This window comes from Mangifera indica, chromosome 2 (genome assembly GCF_011075055.1).
Source record: "Mangifera indica cultivar Alphonso chromosome 2, CATAS_Mindica_2.1, whole genome shotgun sequence".
In the NCBI taxonomy this organism is placed as follows: Eukaryota; Viridiplantae; Streptophyta; class Magnoliopsida; order Sapindales; family Anacardiaceae; genus Mangifera; species Mangifera indica.
The window spans coordinates 18803912-18828997 of NC_058138.1; the positions used below are offsets into that span (position 1 = coordinate 18803912).

The following is a 25086-nucleotide window of genomic DNA, read 5'->3' on the forward strand; positions in this document are numbered from 1 at the left end:
ATTTTAAAATTTTTAATCTAATTATATAATAACATATATATATATATTTATATATTTAAAATTAATACATATAGTTTGATTTGATTGAAAAAAAAAATTCAATCTCATGAAAATATATATGGGATTTTTGTTGACACCAAGTTTGATGCAAGGATGGCACTGCATTTTGATGATTGATTTCTACAATTCACTCTTTTAAAATGATTTTTCAGCATGTGCTTTTCTGCAACAGGTCAATAGAAAAACAAAATTTTATATTTTAACTTTGGATGTTGTTCTTCTAGCATTTACAAATAGAAAGAAGAAGATTAGTAAGAAAATGGAAGTGCACAATAAAAGGCCTAGCCAAAACGTGATTCCATGAGAATGGTTGAACATGCTCTCCAGCTTCCCCTGCAGTTGAAAATTATTAATCAAATTAGGCCACTAAGCAAGAGTGTCAAAACTTCTTTAAACACGAAAATGGAGATGGGCCAAAGAAAGTACGTCCAATCCATAGCTTCCCACTTTATCCTGCACCATGTACAAATATTAAAATGATTAAATATATCAAGTGTGAGCAACTCTAAACAAGTAAAAATGCACAAGATGCATATAAAGTTGCCATAAACGAAAAGTCAACAGCTATGATTCAACCAAAATAACTCATTCACACCAACAGCAAATCTAAACAAGGATAAATAAAGATGTCAATTATTGATTGTTTTGCAACAGTGAGAGATTAGAACATAAACAAGAATTGAAAACAGATGTTAAGAGTCACGATTTGCTAGTAAATTTCTATTGACAAAACAGTTGAGGTACATCAATCGACGCATAATATTTGAAATGAAAAATTATTTTTGCTCACCTGGGGACAAACCCAGAAATGTAAGAAGGGTGACAATTTTTGCTATTTGCTACTTATATGTTCACCTCAACACATAATAGTTACCCACATCCTGGCACAAGTTCAAGTATAAAGTCCTTATGCAGATCAAGATCTTTTACTTTGTTTACTCAGGCAGGTTCTTCCATTTTCAGTTTCAACAAAATTAACAATATATATTTTATCAGGTAGTGAAACTCACCGCTCAGAATTGGCCAGGACATTTTAAAAAGTGTATAACGAAAGAACTGAAAAGCCAAAAAAGAATGTAGAAAAAAACATCTTGGATAATTTCTCACACAGACTTACAGTTGAAGGTAATTTCTGCTTTTGTTTCTCAAAGATATCCAGAGCATACTTATAAAGCTCTAAATCAAGGCTGTTAAGGGATCTTATCTGCTGCAGAACCTCTTCTGGGACTTGGAGACGTGCCTGCAAAATTCCATGGATCAAAGAAATAGTAATAGGAAAAAAGATACCACAGTTTAGACAAAGCCAACACACATGACAAAAAGCAACTACCAACACAGATGAAACAACTGAACAAGTGCTTTAGAAGGAAAATGTGCATGACAAGGAGTTTATTTTAATAACCTAGAAATTCCATGACAAAAGCACCAGGTCCAAAACTCAGGAATGTTGCACCTCACAACCTTTAGAAGTTAAGAAACCAGAGATATATAATAAAAATAGCAAGGTCATACCATTGAGCCCACCACTCGTCGTGTATTGTAAGGAGATTTATCAGTTGTGAGGGAAGAATAAACTTTATATTTCTTGATTGTTATAAAATATAAATGAAAAATGTATATTACTCTTTCAAAACCATCGCAGCCTGACTGGTTTAACGAGGGGAACCTTGATAGTATTAAACCCCAGTTCAAATCCTCAATCATTTTGAGAAAGAAACAGTTTAAATAAATGATCTTCAACTATAATCCTATCTGTTGCCAGCCAATTCAAAGAATTTACATACCTCCTTTGAAAAGTTTACAGGTGAGATTCTCTTCAAAGAATTAATGCGTCTAGTTGCTTGGGAACTTCGTAAGGAAGAAATGCACGCTTCATAATCTTGCATTAGCTTTCCAACTGTCATCTAGTAGAATGAAAGAGTGCAAATATTATTTTCATTTTAATTTTCTTGTAGGAAACTCCTGTCATCTTGAAACGGCCAGGCATCAGATTCAATAATAGGGCTTACATTATCTTTTATTGTTTTGACTTTTTCAGTGATCTCAACAGACCTTTGGTCAGAAGTGCTATTCTGCAACAAGGGAAGGAAAAGGAAAATGCAACAGTAAGAACACCACTCTATTTGGTTGATGTCCAATTACCAAGAGTTTTATAGCAAAAAAGCAAAACTACCTGATGATAATTATTATCAGGCTCAGGATCTGAAATTGAAGAGCTATGTTCTGTACCACAAGAAAAGTGGATTAAATAAAGACCTGACCACCCCCAATTGAATCCAACTAGAAACAAAGATGTAGAAATATTTATGATCAATGCAACTTATGTAACAGTGAAATGCCAAAATGTCCAGATTCCACAATTTAGCCTATGCTTAAAAATAAACCATATTTTTGACCCATATTGGCATACCAATCAGGGATGGAACTTCAGAGAAAAATTCCAATAAGGAAGTTCTGAACAAAAGCTAAAATGCGTGAGCACCATTCCAAAATTAAGAATCCCAATGGTGACTTCTACCCTTTCAATATTAGAGGTTTCTTGACCAGGCTTTACTCATTGTCCCCCAGACATTGTGAAGTGCAGCTGTATATGGATCTATCAGTAGAACAAGTTTGCCTCTGCTTAAGCTGTGTTATTAATGGTTAATGGACTTGGTTTCTTCCAAATAGTTAAACTGTTAAACTGCTATCTGTTAAGTCACAAATTTTTTACTATATCATTATATCCAAGTGTCAAATAGCATCTGATTTATAAGTCCCAATAATTTTGATATATGGAGCATATGCCAGCCCTTTAGAGGTTTTTTTCACAAAGTTCAAAATAAAAATGTTTTGTCAAACTAACCTGATTTGTTGTTACCCTTTATACTAGATTTTGATGCTACCATCTGGGAAATCACCTGTGCACCAACCACGTTTCCAAAAATGTTTGCCGATTCTCTATGGTTCTCTGTGAGACCAACATATAGCATTTCATCTAACCTCTTCTGCAAGATTTACAAGCATCTACCATGATTGCAACCATAAGGAGAAAAATTATCAGAAAAACAATGTTATGACAAAAAATAATCCACAACTCCAAATACCCTTTGGAATTACCTTTGCAACTTGAAGCACAAAATCACCAAGAGTCTTAAACTTCAGCACACAGTGGCGAACTTCATGTGCTTCTGCTAAATATGAGTTGTTGGTCAATCCTACAACCTGTGATTGAGGCAGTCAATGACAAATTTGACAAATAAACCTCATGGCTTTAAAAAATCCCATCAGAAAAATCAGTGAAAAGCATCTACATTCATAGTCTATTTTTGGTAATACTTCCAACACATAAAAGCTAGCACAACCTAAATTAAATCAATGGAAAAAAAATTCATGAGAACATAATATGACAACAATGACACTGTAAAAATACCTGAAATGTTGCTCCATTGTGAACAATATCCTGAGAAGTTGGATTATTGATGAAATCTTGTAATGGCATTACAAAATCCTCCATGTTGTATGAATCATTGCCGTTAACCTCCACTGTGGCCTTCTGTTTTCGGACATCTCTCTGTTCATCAAAAAAGAATATGTAAAACTTCATTATAACTACTTGTGGGCGTTTATTGCACTATATTGGACAACACAAAACCACTGCACAGCATTAATTCTTTTTAACCAGTGTTTGAAGATGGAGATGTAATCTAATACTAGTTTTTGAAGTCCTAACCTAGTTTTTTGCAGGTAATCACACAATTCTGTGTGCACTTCCCAGAGCTGGTTTTGCACAAAAATGAGCAGGTGGAGATGTAATCTAATAATTTAATGTACTTAATATTATTAAAAATTGTAAAAATGTCTAACAATAACTTGATGAAATGAATGTTCATTAAAATTTCATTTAAAAATACACTAATAAAAGTAAAATTTGAATTAAAATTACAAATTTTTAAGTATTTCATTAATTTTTATTCAAATAACTTGAATGTTAATCATATAAATAATCTTGACCAGTCCAATATATTAGCAAACTCAACATAATATGATGTTTTAAAAAGTCCCATCCAATCTAATCTGTTCCATTTCTGTTCACTCCAATCTAATCTTATGGAATTAGTCCAGCCAAATAATGTGCGTCAAACCCACCATATAGAGTCAGCCCTTCCCCAAAATTTATAGTCAAGTAATTAAAAAGGAATTTAAAATACAAAAGTATCTCATCATGTGGATGACAAGGGTTTCTCATGGATCATTGCATTAAGTAAAAGAAAATTAAATAGCTTGTAAAAAGAAATAAGAGTTCAATAGAGACATCTAAGAGAAAAATGCAAGACAAACATACCCGAGTAAATAGGTCTTCTCTCATCCATGGAACCAAATACTTCCACGGCCATATATCAAGAGTGCTAACTCCAGAACTATTAGAGCGCAAGCGTGCAGCCATTTGTGTGGCAGAAGTTAAGTTAGGATGCACCAAAAATCTGGCAGCAACTTCTACTGAAAATTCATAAGTACTAAATACACGATCAATTGGATTTCTAAGTACTGTAACCACTGACGTTTTCACTTTTGGAAGTTTAGAGATCATGCTATAGTCATCATGAGTGGCCAACAATCTACACTTTGTTTTACTGCACAAGTAACAAATATACAGAAATTAATGGGCCATATATGTACAAACTAATTAAAACTTATGATAATTTCATTTATAACAATATATATATATATATATATATCTCTTTTGTAAAAGATGTGAATTACATATGCCAAAACACTGTCTCTTCCCTTGAACATTTTGAAGAAAACTAGTTAATTACAAGTTAACCTAGAGGAAACATTTAAGCAAGAGTTACACTTGTCATCTCTACTGTATGGTAACATAAACAAACACAAACACCATTCAAATTAATTTATAGAAAACTCTTCCACTCAAAAGAATAGAAGAAATGCCTATTAAAATAATTCCTAAAGAATATGAAATACCTCTAATAGACCCTTTTTTTTCTACAACTGTTTTAGTCTACCACTTATTCTAATAAAAATGTCATACTTTAGCGTCATACTCGATGGTTGTATCAATAATTTTCTCTTCTCTAGAAACAATCAAACTACCAATTTCCTTCCCCACAAATATAAAATGTCTATAAATTGAAAGGTCTCTCCTTTCTTCAGAGTTTTCTCCATTTTATTTATGATGACTCATAACCTCTAAATCTCTAAACTGAATCAGTTTCATCCAACAAACTCCAGGCAAATCTAAATTCCTTGTAAAGTTCAATAAAGTAACAGCAGGATTATTTGCCATAGAAGGTTCAATGATTTGATAAAAAGTAAAAATACCATATAAACTCTGGCATATGTATCAGAACACAGGAAAACAAGATAATACCTTGGATCAAAACGCAACTTGTCATAAGAACGGGGGCATTCCAGAGAGTTATAGTACAACTTTTTCAGAAGACTGCAACAAGAACAAATTACCCAAAGCAGAAATTAATAGGTTTTTAAAATGCTGGACCGTAATTTCAGTAACTATCATTGCATCCTAAGGGAATTACCAATGGAAGTAAGTACGGCCTCCTGTCCTGGGAACGTGTAGAAAAAACAACAAATCTTGCAGTGTATGTTTGTCTTCTTTTACTTCTTGATCAAGGGAAGAAAGTGCCCAGTTTTTGACAGTTCTTTCACACTGCCTAAAATCATTTTTAGTAGAAGCATTCACTGTGAAAGAAACTCAAAACAGTCAGATACCGCACTACCATTAACATCAGAAATAAACATGTTGAGGTCAAAATTTGAAAAAAAGGAATTCAAAAGGGTCCAACTTCATATCCACAATTAGTAAAAGCAAATCTATATACAAAAGCCTCATAGTCAGCATTCTAATATGTTTCTTCCATCCAAATTACAAAACTAAAAACTAGTTTACTCTCAACATCTGGGTGAGCATATTCAGTAAAGACAAATCAAGGTCATTCCTTCAGGTAAAAAACAAGAATAATAAAATAAATGTGGCTAAGAAGGTACTGGGACGGTGGCATCTACATTTTCTAGGTGGAAGCTACCAAGTAAGAGCAACAATGATCGGTAATGGCACTGAATATTCTATCAACACTAGAGGTAAGGTACAACATGACTGATGGACGAAATGCAATCAACGTTTTGCTTCATTTCCAAAAATACAAAACATAAATAATAATATTCAATAGTCAATCAAATAAACTAAACCAACTTTAAGCTTTATATTTCCAAAATTCAGAATACAGCATTTACAACAAAACCAAAAATTTAATTTAATACTCGTGAGCCCAACTATCACAATAATAATAATTTAAAAAAAAAAAGGAATCCTTATCTAATTCTAAACAAGAAAACATACCAAATCCGAGAAGCAGCAACAGAAGACCAAATTTGAGAGCAGTATCCATGGGTTGAATCCTACTCGAATCACTGCAAAACTAAAAAAGAGGCAAGTAGATAAACGTAATTTGAAATTGTAAGATAAACTAGTAAAAGAGAAAGAGGGAAAAAAAAATGAAACATTAAACATGTGGTGGAACCTGTATAGAGTAACGTGATCTCGTGCTCATAAACGTTGCCCACTCTAACCTACAATGATATATTTTTTTAATAAAAAGTGCATGAAAATGGAAACCCTCGAATTGTGTAGAAACGATTTTGGGTTGTGGGTTGTGAAGGCGGGCAGAGTTGAAGAGAGGAAATGTAAAGATAAACTTGGGGAGGTTTTGGGTAGTAAAAAAAAAAAAAAAAAAGATACTATACTTTCAAGAGATTTTTATCTTCTGGTTCTGGACTTTCAAATTAATTATCATGACTGTCTTGTGAAAAATAAGTCAACTCTGCCTTTTTTTTGGGTGCATACAGAGTTCAAAATGATCAATAAAAATGTCACATCATGGGATAGGGGGAGTTAATTTGTTAGTAATGGAGAAACCAAACGGCATTGATATGGGAGCTGACACAAGGAAATGCACATAAGTGGGTCACTTTTATTTGTTTTAGGCCACTACGTCTGTCTTTTGCCAATTGCCATTTTGCTGCTAACATCGACATCACGGTTCTCTTCAGCTCATAGCTTCACAAAGTTCTGAGTATTTTCATTGCATAAATAAATTCTTGTCTAATTTCAACAATATTTATCAAATTATCTGTACAAAGTTGGTATCAGAAGATGCTGACGGTTCAATCTTCATTGAATCAAAGAATAATTTCTGTTAACTTTGACGCAGACAAGAAACAATACAAACTTCTCCATTCCAAAGGGAGAAAGACATAAGAGAGATAATCATGGTTTTACAAAAACTGCTTTTGTGGCATCCAAATGGTTCAGGCGGCATGTCCCCAGAAGAAATTCTGGCAGCTCCTCTTCTGTATTTGCCTGTGACAACATAGGTGGTTACTACTTGAATTAATTCATGATTCATAATTAAAATATAAAAAGCTTTAGCTGTTCCAATATGTATGCAAGCAAACACGAATTGGGTATAACCTTCTGCCAATGTTAATCAGAATACAGAGTGGCTTTACCTGTATCAAAAATGCCATTTCAATAACAAGATTGTTGAGGTAACCGAGAACAAGACTAACCACACCCCTTGCAACTGTGGAAGATCCAATATCAATCCCAAGCTGAAATGAATTAACCAATATCAAAAAATTACATGCTGCTAATGTGATATTTCCGATGCTATATAATATTTAGACATTGAATAGACCTCTTTTCTTAGCTCAAAAGTTTATCTAGTAAAAGCTTCTCGTGCTGTTGAAATATAGCAGTACTCAACAAGTGCAGTAAGCTCATATATTATTAATTTGATCAAATTAAACATGAAATAGGGAAGTATCTAATGTCGAGAAACAACATTTGAACAGCACCAATTTATATAAACAAATAATTCAACCAATTACTCTCAGCTATCCCTCTCCAAAATTATAATACTATATTTTTTGCAAACATACCTCCAAGTAGTTCCTCCCATGGAAATAGTTAATTTCCAGTGCTTGACCAATGAGGCAAGCTTTCTTTCCCACACTCTGCTTAACTATCCATGAACCCTGAGAATCAAGTTAAATCAGTATGTGCCAGGAATTAAAGATCATGATAAATTAATTAATGTAGCATACAATCAATGCCTCTGGAGAAAACGAAAGGGAAGATTAATGGCTCAATGTTATAATTTCTTGTTCCTCCACAGGTCACAGGAAATATACATAGACATTAGGACCATTGCAACCATCAGTTCCAAGTCCTTCTAATAATCAAGCAATTGAACGGCTTTGTAAGCGAGAGAGATCAAGAAAGTTCTCAGCATAATATAAATACTAATAAAACACTAGTTTAGAAATAAATTAAAAAAAAAAAATACAATCCTTAACTGGCTAAACGGGAAGCCTATTGCTTCTTTCTCTATTTTGCCATAGTTTCTAATTATAAATCAAGTAAGCAAGCAGTGGAATTTTACACAACTATTCTACCAGGTTCTAAAACAGATAATTTGCAACATCAAATGTATTTACAAACCTTAGATATGTATGGTATGAGCTTAAACCTCGAATTTCTATATGCATCATCCCCCTTGATAAAGCTTTCTAGCAAAGGCGAATCCTTGACAGGAGTAGTCATCATATAATAAAGTGCCAGGCTATATGTAGTTGAGCCAGGAACCTATTTCAGATACAAACATTTTGTCATTTAAAATCTAAACAGAATAATCAATTGCATAATATAGCTTAAGAATTTCTTTGACTTGAGTTGGGCATAAACCAACAACTGAAGCTACCTGTATGTTAATAATAAAAAAGAACTCAGGACCACCCTGCTCTGCATATTTCTGTAGAAAAGAGCTTGTAAAATGTCTGGAATGAGTGGATAGGAAATCTTGAAAAATATGAGCAGTTTACAGCGATGAAACATCTACCTGAACAATTCCCCCTGGACGGCCTCCGAGATCATCTTCACGTTTGTCTGATTTCAGCCAATCAGCAGCAACCATTTGCATTAAGGTGCCCTTTGCCTTCACCTGAGAGAAGATAATAATAGATAAAATAAGAACTGCAGATTGAGACTCAAAACATTTCCAATTGAAGAATTCAGGATGATGACAAGGAACAATACCAGAACAAATTCAACAGAGTAAACCCAAAAATTAATCTGTCATATAAACTTGATAAACAAAGAAAACAGAGTGTAGGAGAGGCAAAATGCAAGCTAACAGAGATCAGTTACCAATAAAATTAAAATGATGCAAGATCACACTTCACACAAACACCCAGACACATGTCACCTCTCCAATAGGGGGAATGATAAACATAATATTGAAGATACAAAGCAAAACTTTTCTTAGACAGTGGCATCTTTTTTATTTACAATTCATACCTTTTGACGGTCTTGCAGGTAATTCTTTCCACGAATTAAAAATGTAGAAGGATCTGTTGATGTCCAACTGCAAGCCATAGTACAAGTTGGATCCTTTTGAAGAGTAGTTCCATAACAGCATGACATAATGTCTTCCCTTGACGTCCCTTGTAAGTCCATATAACCCCTCTTCTGAACTGTGACACAAAGAAGTAGCTTGCCATCAACAGTTGCAAAAGCAGAAAACGATATGCAACTACAAGGCAGAAGCAAATTTCTTTTTCTGTGAACCAAAATTATAAGCTGAATATCTGTAACTCAAGTCAAAATCACCTGCAAGATCATGCAATTTTTTCACAAAAACTGCAGCTGTTGATAATTTTGGTTGACGTGCATCCTGCAATTCTCATTGTCATATACTCCAGTGAAAAAATCAAAATAAGCAATATCTGGAGCTTATGGTATATGTAGCTAATTCTAGTAATATTTTTATGCCCACAGGCTTGAGAGAGAAGGGAAGAAAATATATGGGTAGAGTATTCAGAATCATCATCATCATCATATAACTAGTTTCAACTTTCAACCCATAAGATTCTAGAAAAAAGTTTGTACCTTATGTGGTGACAAAATGAATAAAACTAATGCAAGTATGCATTCATTCCTCAATGTGACTGATGTATGATGTACTTCCAACAACTCCAAATTCCCTTTGATAGGGAGACAGCATAGTAAATTGTTTGACAGAGCTAGTACCTGAGAGTAAACTTGTAGACCAAAATCAGAAGTCCAGCCGTTTTCTAAATCATCACAGTCTGATGGTTCCGGAACATCAAAAAACTCATCTGCAGCATCATTTAGGCCAACTAGGCTTGCATGTTCTGAAGGGCTTTTATCCATCTCTTCACTTATGTTTTCCTTGGGTTGCCCATCTTCTGTCAGAGTTTGTACACCAACTGTGGTACCCTCTTCCTTATGAAGCAACCGAACATTTCTTGCTAACTCTCCAGATGAATAATCAGAAACATAATTTCCTTGCTTTGCTCTAAAAAGCTCTCTTAGTGCTGCATATACCAATAGAATAACAATTAACAACACCAATAATAGTAAAATTGTAATTTTTCTCCTCAAAGGTTTTTTTAAAGTGAAACCAAATAATGCATGTCTATACGAGCAGTTAAAGGTTACCAGCAAGTCTTCCAAGCATGCGGATGGTAATAGTTCGTGCTGAAGATGGCTGCAGATAAGATCTCCAGAATTTCCAATCAATAGCAAGCATGTGCTTTACAACTGATTTTTTCCCTTGTTCCACAGGAGATACAACATAACCTCCACCTGCAAGGGAGTGTAAAATATTATCTCCTGTTTTTCCCTTGATACATACAGTGAGCTCTCATCACCAAAGGATCAAAAGACACAATACCTGAAACATACTGAACCAAAATAACAATAATTTGGGTGATGATAAAAATGACACAAAAAAAGCTAACATTACTATCAGTATCAAATTAATTATCAAGCAACAGATAATCAGTGAGCTACTGGCTTCACAACTGATGATATTATATGTCAAATCATCTTTCAAAGATACACACAAGTACACTTTAGAGCCAGAAAAGACACCACAGAACTCCAACATATCACCAGTTAAAGATTTCAGTGGCAATCACACATTATACATTTATTTTTACATAGCATGCATGAAAGAAACTCTGAAAATTAAAGAAAATGATCTTTTCCTTCCAAATTCTAAGCATACGTTACTTTTAAGGCAGGCACGAATATAGCCTTTCTGGGGCGGACACTTCTTATGAAACACAGAATGGTATAGTATAACTGCAACAAAACAAAACAAAGAGAAAGTTAGTTCTGATCCAAAATAGTTAAGGGCATAAAATTACTTGACAAAATTCTCAACAACTTTACAACCATATGTCCCATCATCTTCCCTTCTCCAATAACGCCGCAACAAGAGATCTCTTCTTTTCATTCCCCTGCAAATTACATGTAAATGACAACTTACAAATGAATATGAACTACTGGGCATCTATGTTAAAAGAGCACTGATTACATATCTTATAGGCTAGAATCTGACCATGGTAACCAATCACCATATAACTGCTTGTGGATAATATCAGTATGACCATCTAGGTGTTCAACCACACTACCCTTGTAGAAACAGAAGTCCCATCTGCGAGCCAACTTTCCAAGTTACTTCTAGTAACAAATGCAAGATTCTAGAAGAACAAAGATGAATTACTCCATAATAATACTACAATTCTTCATAGCTCCACGATAATAATCATCACTGAAAAGTGGGAGCAATTTAATAAGACGTCACAGGAAAAATCAATTTTAATTGGAAGTGCATTAGAGTTCACTAATGTTGCAGGATACTTTAAGGTTTTGAATCTCAGTAGTCTACACAATCTGCACAAAGGACACACTCTAGACTGTAAAGCACCAGGAACTAAAAGCTTACTTTAATTAAGGAAACATGTTTATATATATGAATGCTCAGATATTAGCTGTTTAAGTTGACCTGTTTTGAGTTAGGTTTTTTTGGTTTTTCTTATATGAATGAATATACAATCATGGTTAATTGGAAAAGTCCCTACAGACTAGATAGTTCCAAAAATAACACCTTTCATTCCAGGTTATGCCCCGGATGTCTTTGCAAATGGATACAATCACTAAACATAAAAATTTTGTGTTTGTTGTCCTCCTAGGGTGCCATATTACTTAGGTTCTTAAAATATGTAATCAGTAACATATAAACTTATGACATATAGCTTTGTTCAATGGAAAAGGATAATTCACAAGAAAACACCTATTTAAGTTTATAGGTGTTATGAATCAAACTTCAAAATTCTACCTGTAAAAGTTATGACTCATCACCTCAACCATGTAAAATACAAAAATTAAATTAATCAAGAAAACTTACTCCGATCTTGAGGGACCAAGAGACAAAAGTGTTTGGAAAATAGCTTCTGAAGTCCCATCCACCACTCCAACAGCCATTATTGCAGGATGGTCATCCCACTGCAAAGAGAGAGTATATAACTCAGTGTGGCATCTAAAAAAGAAAACAGTGAGAAAGAAAAGCTACAAACCTTTCCATGAGAATTCCTATCTTTTGCTTCTTTAAATAGCCGCAAACCTGCATTACACTGATGATTACAGGCATGCAACTTGTGTGAGCTAAAATGAACAGTACATTTTTAAATTTAGTACACACCATTCTGACAACCAAAGATTGTCCAAGGTGATGGTGCAATAACGTCAGATGTCACTTGATCCAATTGTGCTGTTGAACACAGAGTCCAGTCTACAGATTTAATACGATTTGCCCTCCTGGCACCGCTCAATCTGCATGCATTAATAAAATCTCTGAAAAACCAAAATTTAACCATCATTAATGGGACAATGTTCTGAATCCACAAACATCAGCCACAGCTTTAAAAAAATAGCTTCTTTTCTGAAAATTCCAGTAGAACTATTTCTGTTGAAAAGGCTACTAACAAAAAAGGCAATAGATAATATTTATTGAAAAATTACACTGCTTGCTTGAAATATATTCAGATTCAGTACCTGAAGGACTCCCAAGGGCTATTTGAGTATCCAACAAGATTATCTCCTTGATATGGAGCAACCTGAAAAACACATAAGTATTAATCTTCTGCATGACAGACACACTTCTGCTGCACCTCAACAATATAGACATTTGAAACCTTTAAAGCTGCTTCCTGAAACGAATGAATCCATTTAGCTGCTTCTTCAGGACGGCTCGCTCCTAGCTATGACATTAAAACCATAGCTTATACATGAAAATGTTATATAAAGTTTGCGATAACTAAAAAGACGATTACCTTACCTTAAGTTGATCATTATGATTAGAAGTATTATAAAGTGTAAATATGAAGAATACCTGCACATTGCCAGAAAGAGTTTACTTTACAAAAATATCAATACCAAATACTTTATCAGAAAATACAAACTGCAAAATAGGGAACGGCTAAACAATAACGGCACTTTAACATACTTTTCTGTGGATGCTTTCTCTCCCATTGTCTGTAACTCGAATGCAGGAATCTATAATTGCACTTTTAACAGGTTCCTGACACACAAATCAAGGTTTTTTCTTAGTTTGGTACCCAACAACTATCTTAAATCTATAGGGGGCGTTTGATTTAAGTAATGTTTTATTACTAAAATAAGGAAATTACCTTGAAGATAAATTACTTAGAAGATCATTGGATATAAACGATTACTATGTTTGATAAAATTTGGTAAGTATAAATAATTATTGTGTTTGGTTAAAGGTAATAAAAGAATACTAATAAATTATTTTACTTAAATACCTTTGAATATAATTGTTTTTAAATATTTTTTATATTATTTGTTACATTAATTAAAAATAAATTTATTTTTGTCTCAAAAAATTAATAAATAATAATATAAGTATAATAAAATCAAGATTACTTTGATAATCTTTTAATACCTAAGATGAAGATGGTAATCAGATTAACATCTATATTACCTGTCACGTTAGCATTGATAATAGAAAATTACTGTAATCTTTTATTACTGAAAAACCAAACAAAGTAATAAAAGATAGATTATCAAAGTAATCTTTAAATTTTGAACCAAACGCCCCCTAAAAAGGACTAGACCACAAAAATTTCAATAGAAGAACATTCCCATGGGAAACAAATTAGAGAATATGTGCAAAAACTGACTTCACAACAGAATAAAAATGAAGAAAACATTCAGATTCATTCTGTGATCAAGGCCTTAGTAGAAGTCATTTCTGAATAAAAGAAATGAAACTTATTACCAATTTAATAAAGTCATTTCTGGTGTTCACATATGATGATTAAGATAATTCTACTTAATTCCAGGTAAACCTTCTAGGTTTGGACACAGTTTATTTAAATTAGATGTTCAAACACTTCACTGCTTTGGTCCAATTTAATTGCAAACTCTTTCATGTTTGATAAAATAATCTTAAATATCTTTAGATTTATGAAACCTCGGTTTATTTCCCATTTACCATCTACAATCTTTCTCCTACTATGAGCATAAATCAACTGCAATACATAAGAGGCACCAGGTGGGTAAGGTAGTGGATAAAACTCAGGAAGTTAAGTTGCTTCCAAAGAAAGAATACCAACAAATTAAATGATACACCTATTTGTTCTCCATAAGTACTAACACATCCTTTATTCAACCTCAGAATTGAAATGTTACCTAGTAGTAGAATTTTAAACAAAGAGTACTGAAACAACTAAACGCTAAAGCAGAAACACTCCCGTACACAAAAAGTTGATAAACACCCAAAACGCATCATTCTTTGAATGAATGGAAAATTTCAAACGACCATATTCAGAGAAAAGAACGTTTAAACATGCAAGTGAGTTAATTCAAATGAAAAAATTGCCCCAGTGAAAAAGAATGGCCAAAAACCCCAAATTCAGCAACACAAAGAAAAACATTTGCTTTCCCAGAGCCCAGTCACCTTCACCAAAAGCATTCAAGAGTGAAAACTTGCACTTGTGCAATTTAATTCACATCAAAACAGGTTTGCATTGAGTGAAAAACAACAAGTTATTTCATTTCCCAGTACTTTGGCCAAGATCAAAAATAAAAACCAACCACTTAAGATGAAGTAATTTTAGTATGACATATAATAAAATCCAAAAGGCTAACCAGTTGTATGCCAAAACCAAAAGAAAGAGAAGCCATAACTAAGTTGGGAAAGTAATAAAAACTCGAAATTCAAGTGGCCCACGTTTTAGGACCTAACACTATCACAATACAGTGGACAACACAAATGGTAACCAAAAGTTGTTCCACCCACACACATAAATGCAAATCTAATATCACATATTCAAAACTAAATAATTAATTAAAAAAACCTCCAAAAGTTAACACAAAAATATCAATCACACGTTATAAACGATACATATATTGCTTAATAAGTTGCTAAAACACGTGATCCAATTTTTTGCAATCACTAAAAACATGTTGTCTAGAATTCATATATCAAGTGTTTGCCTTGAGCTGACAGAAAACGACGATGATAGCGAGTTACTAGAACTCGTGACTCCGGTAAAACTACCGTCCCGGCAACGAAACATTTTCCGAAGTTTGACTACAGCATTGACCCTACCAGAATCTAAATTCATAAATTTACAGTGAGAAAGAAAGAGAAAAGAAAACCTGGTTCTTAGAATCAGGTACAGACTTGAAGCTCTTGAGATGATGATCTTCGAGAACAAAATATCGTTTTCTTGAATACTGTAATCCAAATCGATTCGAACGAATTAGGAATAACCAACCTTCCATTCTGCCTTCGTTCTTGATTTGCGACAAATCCATCTTTCAACAAGAACGAACGAATTGAATTGAACTGAATACAAAGCAAAACAATCAAAATTCAAAAAAAAGAACTGTCAGTGATCATCGGCTGAAGACAGAAAGAGAATTGTAAAGGAGACTAATTATAAGAAAGAGAGATTCTCTCTCTAGACTCAGTATTTTTTTTTTAAGTTTTTGATTATGTCTGAGTTTTCTCTCTATTAAAGCAATGAAGTTGAATTGGGTGGATGGAGGAGTGCGTATGTGAGACAAAGATTGACTGCCGAATATTTCGTGTAAGTTTACAGTGTTGCCCTTCTTCTTTGATTGAGAGCTTCTGGATCTTCATATGATACTTTTGGCATACATGTTATTCTTTTTCTATCCAGAGATTTAAGTCTACTTGCAAAATAATTATTTAATTTTTTTTTTATTATTTTATGTAATTTCGTTCTGGTTTGGCTACCACCACAAGGCACAACTGGGCTGCAATTTGCCCGTTTATTGAAAAATAATATTTTAAAAAATTCACCATAAATTTATAAAACAGAGGAGTTTCGGGATATCCATTAAAATAACTTTTTTTTTATACATATATAATAAATTTTTTATTATATATATAATCTAAAACATAAAATATTTATAAGTTTTATATTCATCCAGTAAGACTCGTTCAATTAAGTATAAAGTCACTCAATTAAGACATAAAACTCACTTATTTATTCAACTAAGATAAAAATATAAGGTAAAATAGGATAAAAATATGAAAATTTATGTTTACTTTAACGGTGAAAAGGTTGATCAGATAATTGGTTAGACGGTTGTCGAATACATAATCAACCAATTTATTTTTAAAAAATTGGTTAACCAACCAATTGTTGGCCGGCTAGTCGACTTATTCGATTAACCTCAAATCTCATAATCTTTTTTTATTTCAAAGATAAAATTAACTTAAAAAGTGGTTGTATTTATATAATAAAAAAATAATTATATACGTATAAAAGATAAAATAAATGATTATTTTAATAAATACCTTGACATTATCTTTGATGAATTACTATTTAATTAAAACTAAACCAGTTTTTTAAGACTATGTTGATTTGATTAAATTCTCTTATTTAACAATTTATGTTGATTTGATTTTATATATTGTCACGTAATATTAATAAATAAATTTATTTTTAGTTTTTATAATCTAGCCTGAATTCTAAGATACTAGATTTGGTCGTAAGGAGAAAGTTGAGAAAGCATAATTTTGGGGGAAAAGAAAACACATGCATCTTTTTGTAACGTATTCCAAATGACATGTAAAGGAAAATAGAAAGAGAGAAATATAAAGGAAAGGTAGATGTTGTTACGTCATCATTGTATCAACCATCAGGGAATTGGTTATTATTATAAAAGAAAGAGCAGTGGAGAATCTTTTTGTTGGCATGACTTACGCATTATTTTTTAATTAGAGTAATCTTTTTTCACTGCTTCATACTTTATTACAGCATATTGGCCAAAAGGACCATTTCTTATCCAAGTTTTAATTTATTCTAGAAAACACAGGTGCATTGTTCTAAAAATTCAAACTCGATTCATTTGATGCCTATTCGTTAGATGATTCTGTTACAAACAAACAAAGATGAAATCAGTGTCATATAGGTTTGATATCGAATTGTTTTTATTCAATCAAAAAGATAAAGACGATAAATCGTTTTTGTAAAATAAAAACAATTCATTTTTGTTCAACAAAATTAGTTCGGTAAAAACATCAATGGAGGGAGAAAAAAATGGTAGGAACAACATCCGGTTGCCATAGATGAAAGAAAAACCTTAGGAGAAAAATATAATTTTTTAAAGTATAATCATAAAAAAATTATTAATTTTTTAAATTAATAAGAGAAAATAATATAAATTTTTATGATTTTATGATTTAATAGTAAAATAATGATTTTATTTTTATTTTTAATAAAAATTAGTTTATAAATAATTATTTAGATTTTTAAAATATTATAAATATAATTTTCAAATAAATTAAAATTTAAGTAGAAAATATAGAATTGTCAATACGTGAACGTGCAGATGTCAAGGCAGGTAAAAGAATATTAAATTGTTGATGGCAGCTAATCTTGTACCATATGGACATTTGGTCATAATTTCTCACCAAACATTAATTTTTATTTGAACTCTAAATTGACATATGTTCCAATATATAAATTGGCATTGAAACGGTCATAGTTCTTATTGATCTTTGGAAGCAAGAAGAAGTGAATCTATAAGAAGAAATGATACCCTGAGTTGCCAATGCCAAGGGGGAAATGGCGACAACAACATCCATGAAAGAATGATTCCTCTGACGGTCCTGCAATCATTGGCCTCTCTGTGTATATTTGCATGGTTGGTGGTCCTTTTATGCAAAAAATAGCCCGCTGGCCGGCGCCTCTGACCAATTATTTCTATTTTGTTTTTGCATCGTATGTGATTTTTCCACGGTAGGCTTGCCTTGCCTTAAAATAACACCATGTATTTAAATTTAATAGCCAACAAATAGGTTTTCAAGTTGGTCTTCTCCAGGTCAAGCGATCATGAAATGATATTTCCCACTTATTAAATTTAAAAATTATAATTTTCATTAATTTTAATAATAAAAAATATTTTTATCATTTATAATTTATAATAAACCTATTAATAATATAAATAAATTATATTTGATTATAATTATTTTAATAAATTTTTTCTTCCTACTTTTTTTTTATCCTTATCATCGTTTGCTGCCAGAAAATACCTAAAGGAACAAATAGATTAGGATGTATTTAGGTTTGTATAAGCATCATAGTGTTTCAAAGTTGGTGGGCATGACAAGGGCACCACCAATTGGCGACAATGCAAAAAGCTGGTTCCATCGAACGAGGAATGATGATTTTTAAAATTTTATTTTTTATAATTATTAATTAAGGATATATAAAAATTTAAATATTTTTTTAGTTAAGCCATTATTTAATTTCAGTGAAGTTATAAAAAAAAAAAAAACTTTTCATCAATTTTATCAAAATCAGCTGAACTTAAAAGGCGGCAAAGTTGTTTCATCAAAGCTTCGGTGGAAAACAAACACAGGACCTTTTTGAATTAATTAAGATACTTTAGATGGAAGAAGCTTACGCTAAAAGCTAAAGCCAAACTCATAAAACTACGAATCTAAAATAAGAATATTTACTAAAGCTAGACACTTTATTAATCACGCCACCAACAGCCGGTTATGAGTAAATTAATTGGCCGAAGGACTACTTTTTATCCAAGTTTTATAGTAATTATGCAAATATATTTATGATGGATAAAAAATTTAAAAATTTATTTATTTTTTAATTTTTATTAAAATTATTATTAAATATAATGGTATAAAAGATATAATTTTATCTCTTTTTTTTTTTTCAAGTTTTGAAGTTTAATATTTCATCGTATACCTCAATTTTAAAAAATGATTTTTTTTCTCTCAAATTCTTATGTTTTTTCTTTACCTCTCTCTCTGGCCACTGATGACCGTCGATGGCTAGAGACCCCGAACTTTTCTCATTGGATTTTAGGTTTGGTATCCAAGAGGAAAAATGAATTTTTTAAAATTTAATTCTAAAAGAAAATTATTAGTTTTTCATATCAATAAAAGAAAATAAAATATTATTTTAATATTACTAATTAAATAACGATTTTATCCCTTAATCTTAATAAAAAATTTATAGATATATTTTAACGAACTAAAACTTGAGAAAATATCTATATTTTTTTATCGGTTTTAACTATATATTTGTTAGTTCACTAAAATTTGAGTGGGATATAGTGGTTTGGCCAATTTAATAATATTTGACAAGTGTTTGTATTAATTTGGGCATGGGGATTGGTAAAATTGAGGAGAAAAAAAAAAAAAAACAACATGATATAAATTGTTTGCATGTTTTGTATTTATAAAGTAATACATTATCATTTCCCATACCATGCAATTAATTAATATATATATATATATATATATATATATATATATATATATATATATATATATATATATATCATATAATATTCTCGACCCATTATGTATTCCTTTCCCTCCTAACAAATTTAAACATGTTTTGTTTATTTAGGGTTTAATGGTAAAAATACATCAAAAAAAAAAACCTAAAAAAGAAAAGAGTTGAAAGCATAGTTATTAGTAATTCAGTATTCCACCATACATGATATATATTAATATGATATAAATAAAAATGATATATACTATAAAATATATTAAATTAATTGGATATAACTTATTGATATATATTTTTAAAAAAAAATAATATATATTAATGACACAAAATTGTTTATGAATTTTTACAGTAATTATGTAATCAATAAAATTTTTAATATTTTATTAAAAATATTATATAACATAATATAATAGACAATATATAATATAAATTATTTTATTTTAATATACGGTGAAATAAGAATCCATTGTTATAATTGAAAGTTGAAATATACCATTAAGGGAGGGACCAGCTTATTTGGGTTAACCTTGTGGTGGAAGTTGGCATATCGTTGACTGCTGACAAGTAATATTATAATAACAAATATTATGCATAGATTTCTTGTCCACTTTTCGAATAAATAAATAAATAAAAACCCTAATTATTATTATTTATTTCGTGGATTCGAAGAAATGTTGGTTTAGGAAGACGTCGTTTTCGGAAATTGGCAAGTGTAGTAGCGAGTCTGTTAAAGTTGGGTCACAATGTGACTACTGCCAAAACCAACCATGGGGATTCGCAGGCCAAATATTGACCGAAGACCTTGGAAATTTCACCAGTCAAAACTATATTATAAATATAAATAATAATATTTATATAATTTCATCTTGTGTTGAGGTACTTACGTAGCTAGCCTTCTATGATTCAAATTTGTCAAGACAATCACCAATGACGCATTTTGAGTATTTTCTTAAACAAATGGGCTAGCTAGCTGTTCATTGTAGAAACCAGCAGAGTAGGATAGGAAGGAAAAAAAGTTTCATTTTTTAAAATAATAATATTATATGTATAATTTTTTATATAAATAATAATATATTATTATATAATTAAATATTATTTTATTTTTAATTATCTAATAAAATATATAATACTATTATTTTCAATATCAGATTAGGACAATTTTACACTTGTTATTTGTTCAGGGCAACTATTTTGTGAAACTGGATGGGCTGCCAAAAGGATATTACAAAGTGGTTTTATGAAAATAATGGGCTGTTGAAGGGGTCCAAAATGGGTTGAGAATCATAAAGATTTTACTGATTGGATCTAGGTTGGGATTTGATTAGATTGAATTTCAATAATAGTTAATTTGATATCGGTTCAAACCTAAAAGATCTAATTCAAAATCGATGAGTTAAATAAATTGAGGTTCTAACTTAATTCAAAAGCAATTTAGCTTTAAATTCGAATTAAAGTTTAAACAACGCTTGAATGTTTGAATTAACTCAAATGCGATTCACTTGTGAAAACAAACTAAATCCTTGGCTTGAGCTTGAAAATTGAACTCAATCTATAAAAACTTGAACTAGACTCGTTTAATTTGAGTTGTATCTGAGCTCAAATAACTCAAAATTTAATCCAACCCTAAATGGTTTTATTGACTCTCAAAAAATCCCCTTTTAAATAAATTTTGCATGGAATTTATTAGAAATTTATTATAGTAAATCCATGTTGGTTTGAAAAATGTTATTAGTTAAACATTCAAATTTATTACAATTCAAAAAAATATATTAACCTTTTTAGATTACTGATAGATTTTGATAAAAATGTCTTTTCACCCAAAATATAATTAATAAAAAGAATTCTAACACGAATTACACAATATTAAAAAAAATTAAATTATCATATCATTATTAACTTTTTTATTTTTCAAAATTATCATATTAATAAAATTTTATAACAACCGTTTACATATAAATCAATCATTAATACCATTTTTTTCTTTTTTTAATTTTCACATTTTTTTTTAACAAATAGTATCTTAGGGGATTAGGTATGAGTGGGTAACAGATTTGGTGGATTTGAGTTTGGATGGATAGTAGTTATAGTGATTAAGGTTTTAAATTTATTTTGTAAAAGCTGAATTATAAATTTTTAAATTTATAAAATAGTTAAATTATTGTATGTAAAATATTAGAGTGAGATCATAAAAGGGTAAATTATTATTACTTTTAAAATTTTTGATAATAAAATTATTATTTTATTTTTATAATATTGTTTTTTTATTTAAATATATAAAATACACATGTTATTAACAATTGGAATGGGCCAAATGGTCTTAATTTGAATTGTGATTTGCTTTTAATGTTGATGATCACTTGCAATTCTCTATAAATATTTGAAAGCGACCAAAAAAAATTAAAAAAAGAGAGAATTTAATTAATTATTTAAAGAATAAAATCATTTAGACTCAACCAAAGTGCAATTTCCAGAAGCCATGAAAATCTTTAATCACTCAAACAAGAGAATCCTTAACTGCTTTCTTAACTTCATGGCCTTCTTTTTCTTGATGACCCAAAAGTGCTGTTGTCTCTGTATGATCTTTCATCTGAAACATTCAACAGCAATTTTTAGTACAAAAAACTTCTCTTTTTTCCATTTCTAAGAAATCATCAAGTGTTTTTGCTTAATTGCATTACCTGAGAGGCCAATGAATCGCCAGATTGTTTCTTTTTATTCTCTTGAGTGCAGAAATATGAATACAATCCCATACCAAAAATGGCAACTGCAATTCCAATAATGTTCCTCTCTGTGAAAGGATCATGTAAAAGTGTATAGCCAAAGCCAAGAACAAGGCAGGTCTTGAGGTGCCCAAGTACTTGATATGTAACTGGGGAGGTCTTGCCAATAACCAAAAATGTGCTGAAGTTCACAGAAACTGCTATAATACATGAAAGGATGATAAATGCCTGCAAGTTTTTAATGTAATCAGCTTATAATTTTTCCGGGAATTCTTCAGAAAAGTATGGGGTGGGATGTTTGCATATTTACCAAAACTATAGGAGAATATTTGAAAGCAAAGACATTTTGTTTGGTGAGGAGCTGATCGACTAAAGGGCCTGACACAAAAAGAACAGCAGCTTGAAATGGAGCTGACTGATAGAGCAGCTGTGTGGATGAGACATTCAGCCTCTTTTGTATTGTGTTAGTGAGCTGAATTCAGAATTTGGTTAAGAATTGAACAACTTCTGTTGAGCCAATCGATAACTTCACTAAGAAATAAAAGGATACAATTTGACCAACACAGGTGGTTGCAATGGCAAGCAGAGAGACGATTGTGCCCAGAATATTGAGCTGGAGATCAGTAACAGAAGCAATGGCAACCCCAAGCAGCAACACCAAGAGGGACAATTTTATCTGCTGGCTGCAACAAATATGACAAATAAGAGGTTTCAATAATAATATAAACAAACATTGAGAATTATGCTTTCAAAATTCTAACCTGAATTGCTTTTTCAGGAAGATTGTTTCCAGTAACACAGTGAATGGTATAATTGCAAGTTTGGTCATCTGCCCAAAAACAAAATCCGCCCAAGAAAGAAGGAATTGCAGTGAAGAATTATGTCGTCTTTTTCATGTAATCATCTTATATAGTTATGGTGTAAAATTGAAAAAGTAAAATAACCTGATAGAATCCAACAGAGTTGAATCCAAGGCTCAAATTAAGAAGTCCAATAGAAATGCCATTGAGAATGCCAAAGAGCATCACAGTTTTCATGTCAACTGATTTGTTTTCAAACAAGTTGAATCTTCGTGCAGCATGAAGAGTGCAGAATGTTACTATCAGATGCCAACTGGTCAACGTTGTTGCTAACACAGGCAAAGAGCTTTGTAAGATTAAAACTTCAAAATAGAATTCAAAGATTTAATTAATTAATTAATTAATTAATTAATTGATTGATTGATTGATTACCAAAAGGGAAGCCGAGATTGCTCATCAAAGCTTTGTTACAAATGACAATGGAGACAGATGATGCCACTGAAAGAAACAGTGCACCAATAACACCTAACTGAAACCTTGACATTTCTCCCATAATACCTTCATTAACAAAAACAATATGAGAACGTCAACAGACATATAAAATATACCCTGGAGCCAGCCATGGATCATAACAAATTCTCAGTATCATAACAATAATTAAAGAAACATAAAAAACCCGGTTGCCTAGAAGTTTTGGCAATGTCATTAATTAACAAATTAATCTTCTGACAATGACTATGTCAATTTGTTACTGCTGCATTCTCCGGCATCAGTTTGAGTATACACAGATGACTGGAGATTCAAATATATGACAGACATTCTTTACTATAATTTAGAAGCTAAAAACTGACGGAAGAAGAAGATATAGAATTGCCTGCATTAATAGGACACTCCTGCAAAACTTTGTACAAACATATATATATATATAGGATGTGCAAAGAGTTTTAATTAGCTTACAACAGAGAAACAAAACAATTTGAGGGTGCTTAGTTTACGCACCTTGAAAATAAGCAAAAGGTTGGAGTTTTAAGAGCCTGGAACGAGCCAACAGAACTTATAAATGTAGAAGATATGTGTATAAGGCTCCTAAAACTCCATGAAAACGCCTGAGTCCGGCAAGTTGCAGCGATCCACAGCTGGGAGATGAATTGATAGCTGCGTCCTGCGTGTTTGAGAGAGAGAGAGAGATCGTGCTGGGCAGTGGGGTGGCTTGTATGAGAATGTTGAATTTGGCAACGACCCTTTCATTTTATTTTTATAAGAAAAGAGGTTGGTGCCTACCGACCGCTGTGAAATTAGTGGAACAACCGTTTTAAGAGTGACGAATAACATACTTCCCCACGCTTCCTCCTTAAAATACGATACACTGGATCATTATTTCCCGGTCAAAGTATGATGAACTAACATATTTTCACTTTTAAGATTAAAAAAGTTATTTTTACATCCCTTATCCTTAGTTAAAATCAGCAGTCAATTTTAATAATTAAACCTGGTGCGTGGGATAGACTGATTTCATTTAAAAAAAAACAATGTCGCAGGGGTAAAATAATAATTTTATCATCTAAAAATTTTATATAAAAAAACCTTTTACAAATCTCATTTTAACATTTAAACATGATTTTAGCCTTTTTATAATTTTAAAAATATATAATTTTGTTCTTATAATTTAAATTTGGAAACTTGTCACTTTTTTACTTAATCTTACAAGTGTCATCACCACATCCATCTCAACAAACCATAACCCTAAAATAAAATCCAACTATACCATCGAAACAAATCATATCATAATA

The 25086-nt window shown here is 31.4% G+C and overlaps 3 protein-coding genes across 6 annotated transcripts; all 3 read right to left on the reverse strand.

The window, feature by feature from the left end:
• Positions 1 to 237: 237 nt before the first annotated feature.
• LOC123208305 (protein-tyrosine sulfotransferase-like) lies at positions 238 to 7049 on the reverse strand. 3 transcript variants are annotated; one of them, XM_044625721.1, is made up of 15 exons: positions 6603 to 7049; positions 6422 to 6500; positions 5601 to 5763; positions 5432 to 5503; positions 4602 to 4673; positions 4385 to 4460; positions 3473 to 3613; positions 3160 to 3264; positions 2906 to 3047; positions 2234 to 2283; positions 2070 to 2132; positions 1845 to 1964; positions 1178 to 1300; positions 487 to 513; positions 238 to 393 (listed from the first exon to the last, which is right to left on the reverse strand). In XM_044625721.1, the coding sequence occupies exons 1-15, from the start codon at positions 6630 to 6632 to the stop codon at positions 253 to 255; spliced, it is 1404 nt and encodes a 467-aa protein (XP_044481656.1). In that variant the 5' UTR covers positions 6633 to 7049; the 3' UTR covers positions 238 to 252. The 3 variants fall into 3 exon arrangements, with proteins under 3 accessions (XP_044481656.1, XP_044481655.1, XP_044481654.1); XM_044625720.1 differs by having other exon boundaries at positions 4385 to 4673; positions 6422 to 6492; XM_044625719.1 differs by having other exon boundaries at positions 4385 to 4673.
• Positions 7050 to 7225: 176 nt separating this feature from the next.
• LOC123208303 (protein ENHANCED DISEASE RESISTANCE 2) lies at positions 7226 to 16130 on the reverse strand. 2 transcript variants are annotated; one of them, XM_044625716.1, is made up of 21 exons: positions 15638 to 16130; positions 13458 to 13532; positions 13290 to 13343; positions 13147 to 13212; positions 13007 to 13068; positions 12654 to 12805; positions 12529 to 12575; positions 12360 to 12457; positions 11511 to 11606; positions 11345 to 11409; positions 11180 to 11251; positions 10604 to 10750; positions 10172 to 10479; positions 9752 to 9815; positions 9440 to 9615; positions 8982 to 9083; positions 8844 to 8894; positions 8585 to 8728; positions 8023 to 8118; positions 7591 to 7692; positions 7226 to 7441 (listed from the first exon to the last, which is right to left on the reverse strand). In XM_044625716.1, the coding sequence occupies exons 1-21, from the start codon at positions 15794 to 15796 to the stop codon at positions 7349 to 7351; spliced, it is 2229 nt and encodes a 742-aa protein (XP_044481651.1). In that variant the 5' UTR covers positions 15797 to 16130; the 3' UTR covers positions 7226 to 7348. The 2 variants fall into 2 exon arrangements, with proteins under 2 accessions (XP_044481651.1, XP_044481652.1); XM_044625717.1 differs by having other exon boundaries at positions 12654 to 12784; positions 15638 to 16129.
• Positions 16131 to 22173: 6043 nt separating this feature from the next.
• Positions 22174 to 24532, reverse strand: LOC123206873 (UDP-xylose transporter 1-like). Its single transcript, XM_044624147.1, has 8 exons — positions 24296 to 24532; positions 23729 to 23854; positions 23441 to 23625; positions 23258 to 23325; positions 23047 to 23179; positions 22807 to 22968; positions 22455 to 22724; positions 22174 to 22363 (listed from the first exon to the last, which is right to left on the reverse strand). The coding sequence occupies exons 2-8, from the start codon at positions 23847 to 23849 to the stop codon at positions 22271 to 22273; spliced, it is 1032 nt and encodes a 343-aa protein (XP_044480082.1). The 5' UTR covers positions 23850 to 23854; positions 24296 to 24532; the 3' UTR covers positions 22174 to 22270.
• Between the last annotated feature and the right edge of the window lie 554 nt (positions 24533 to 25086).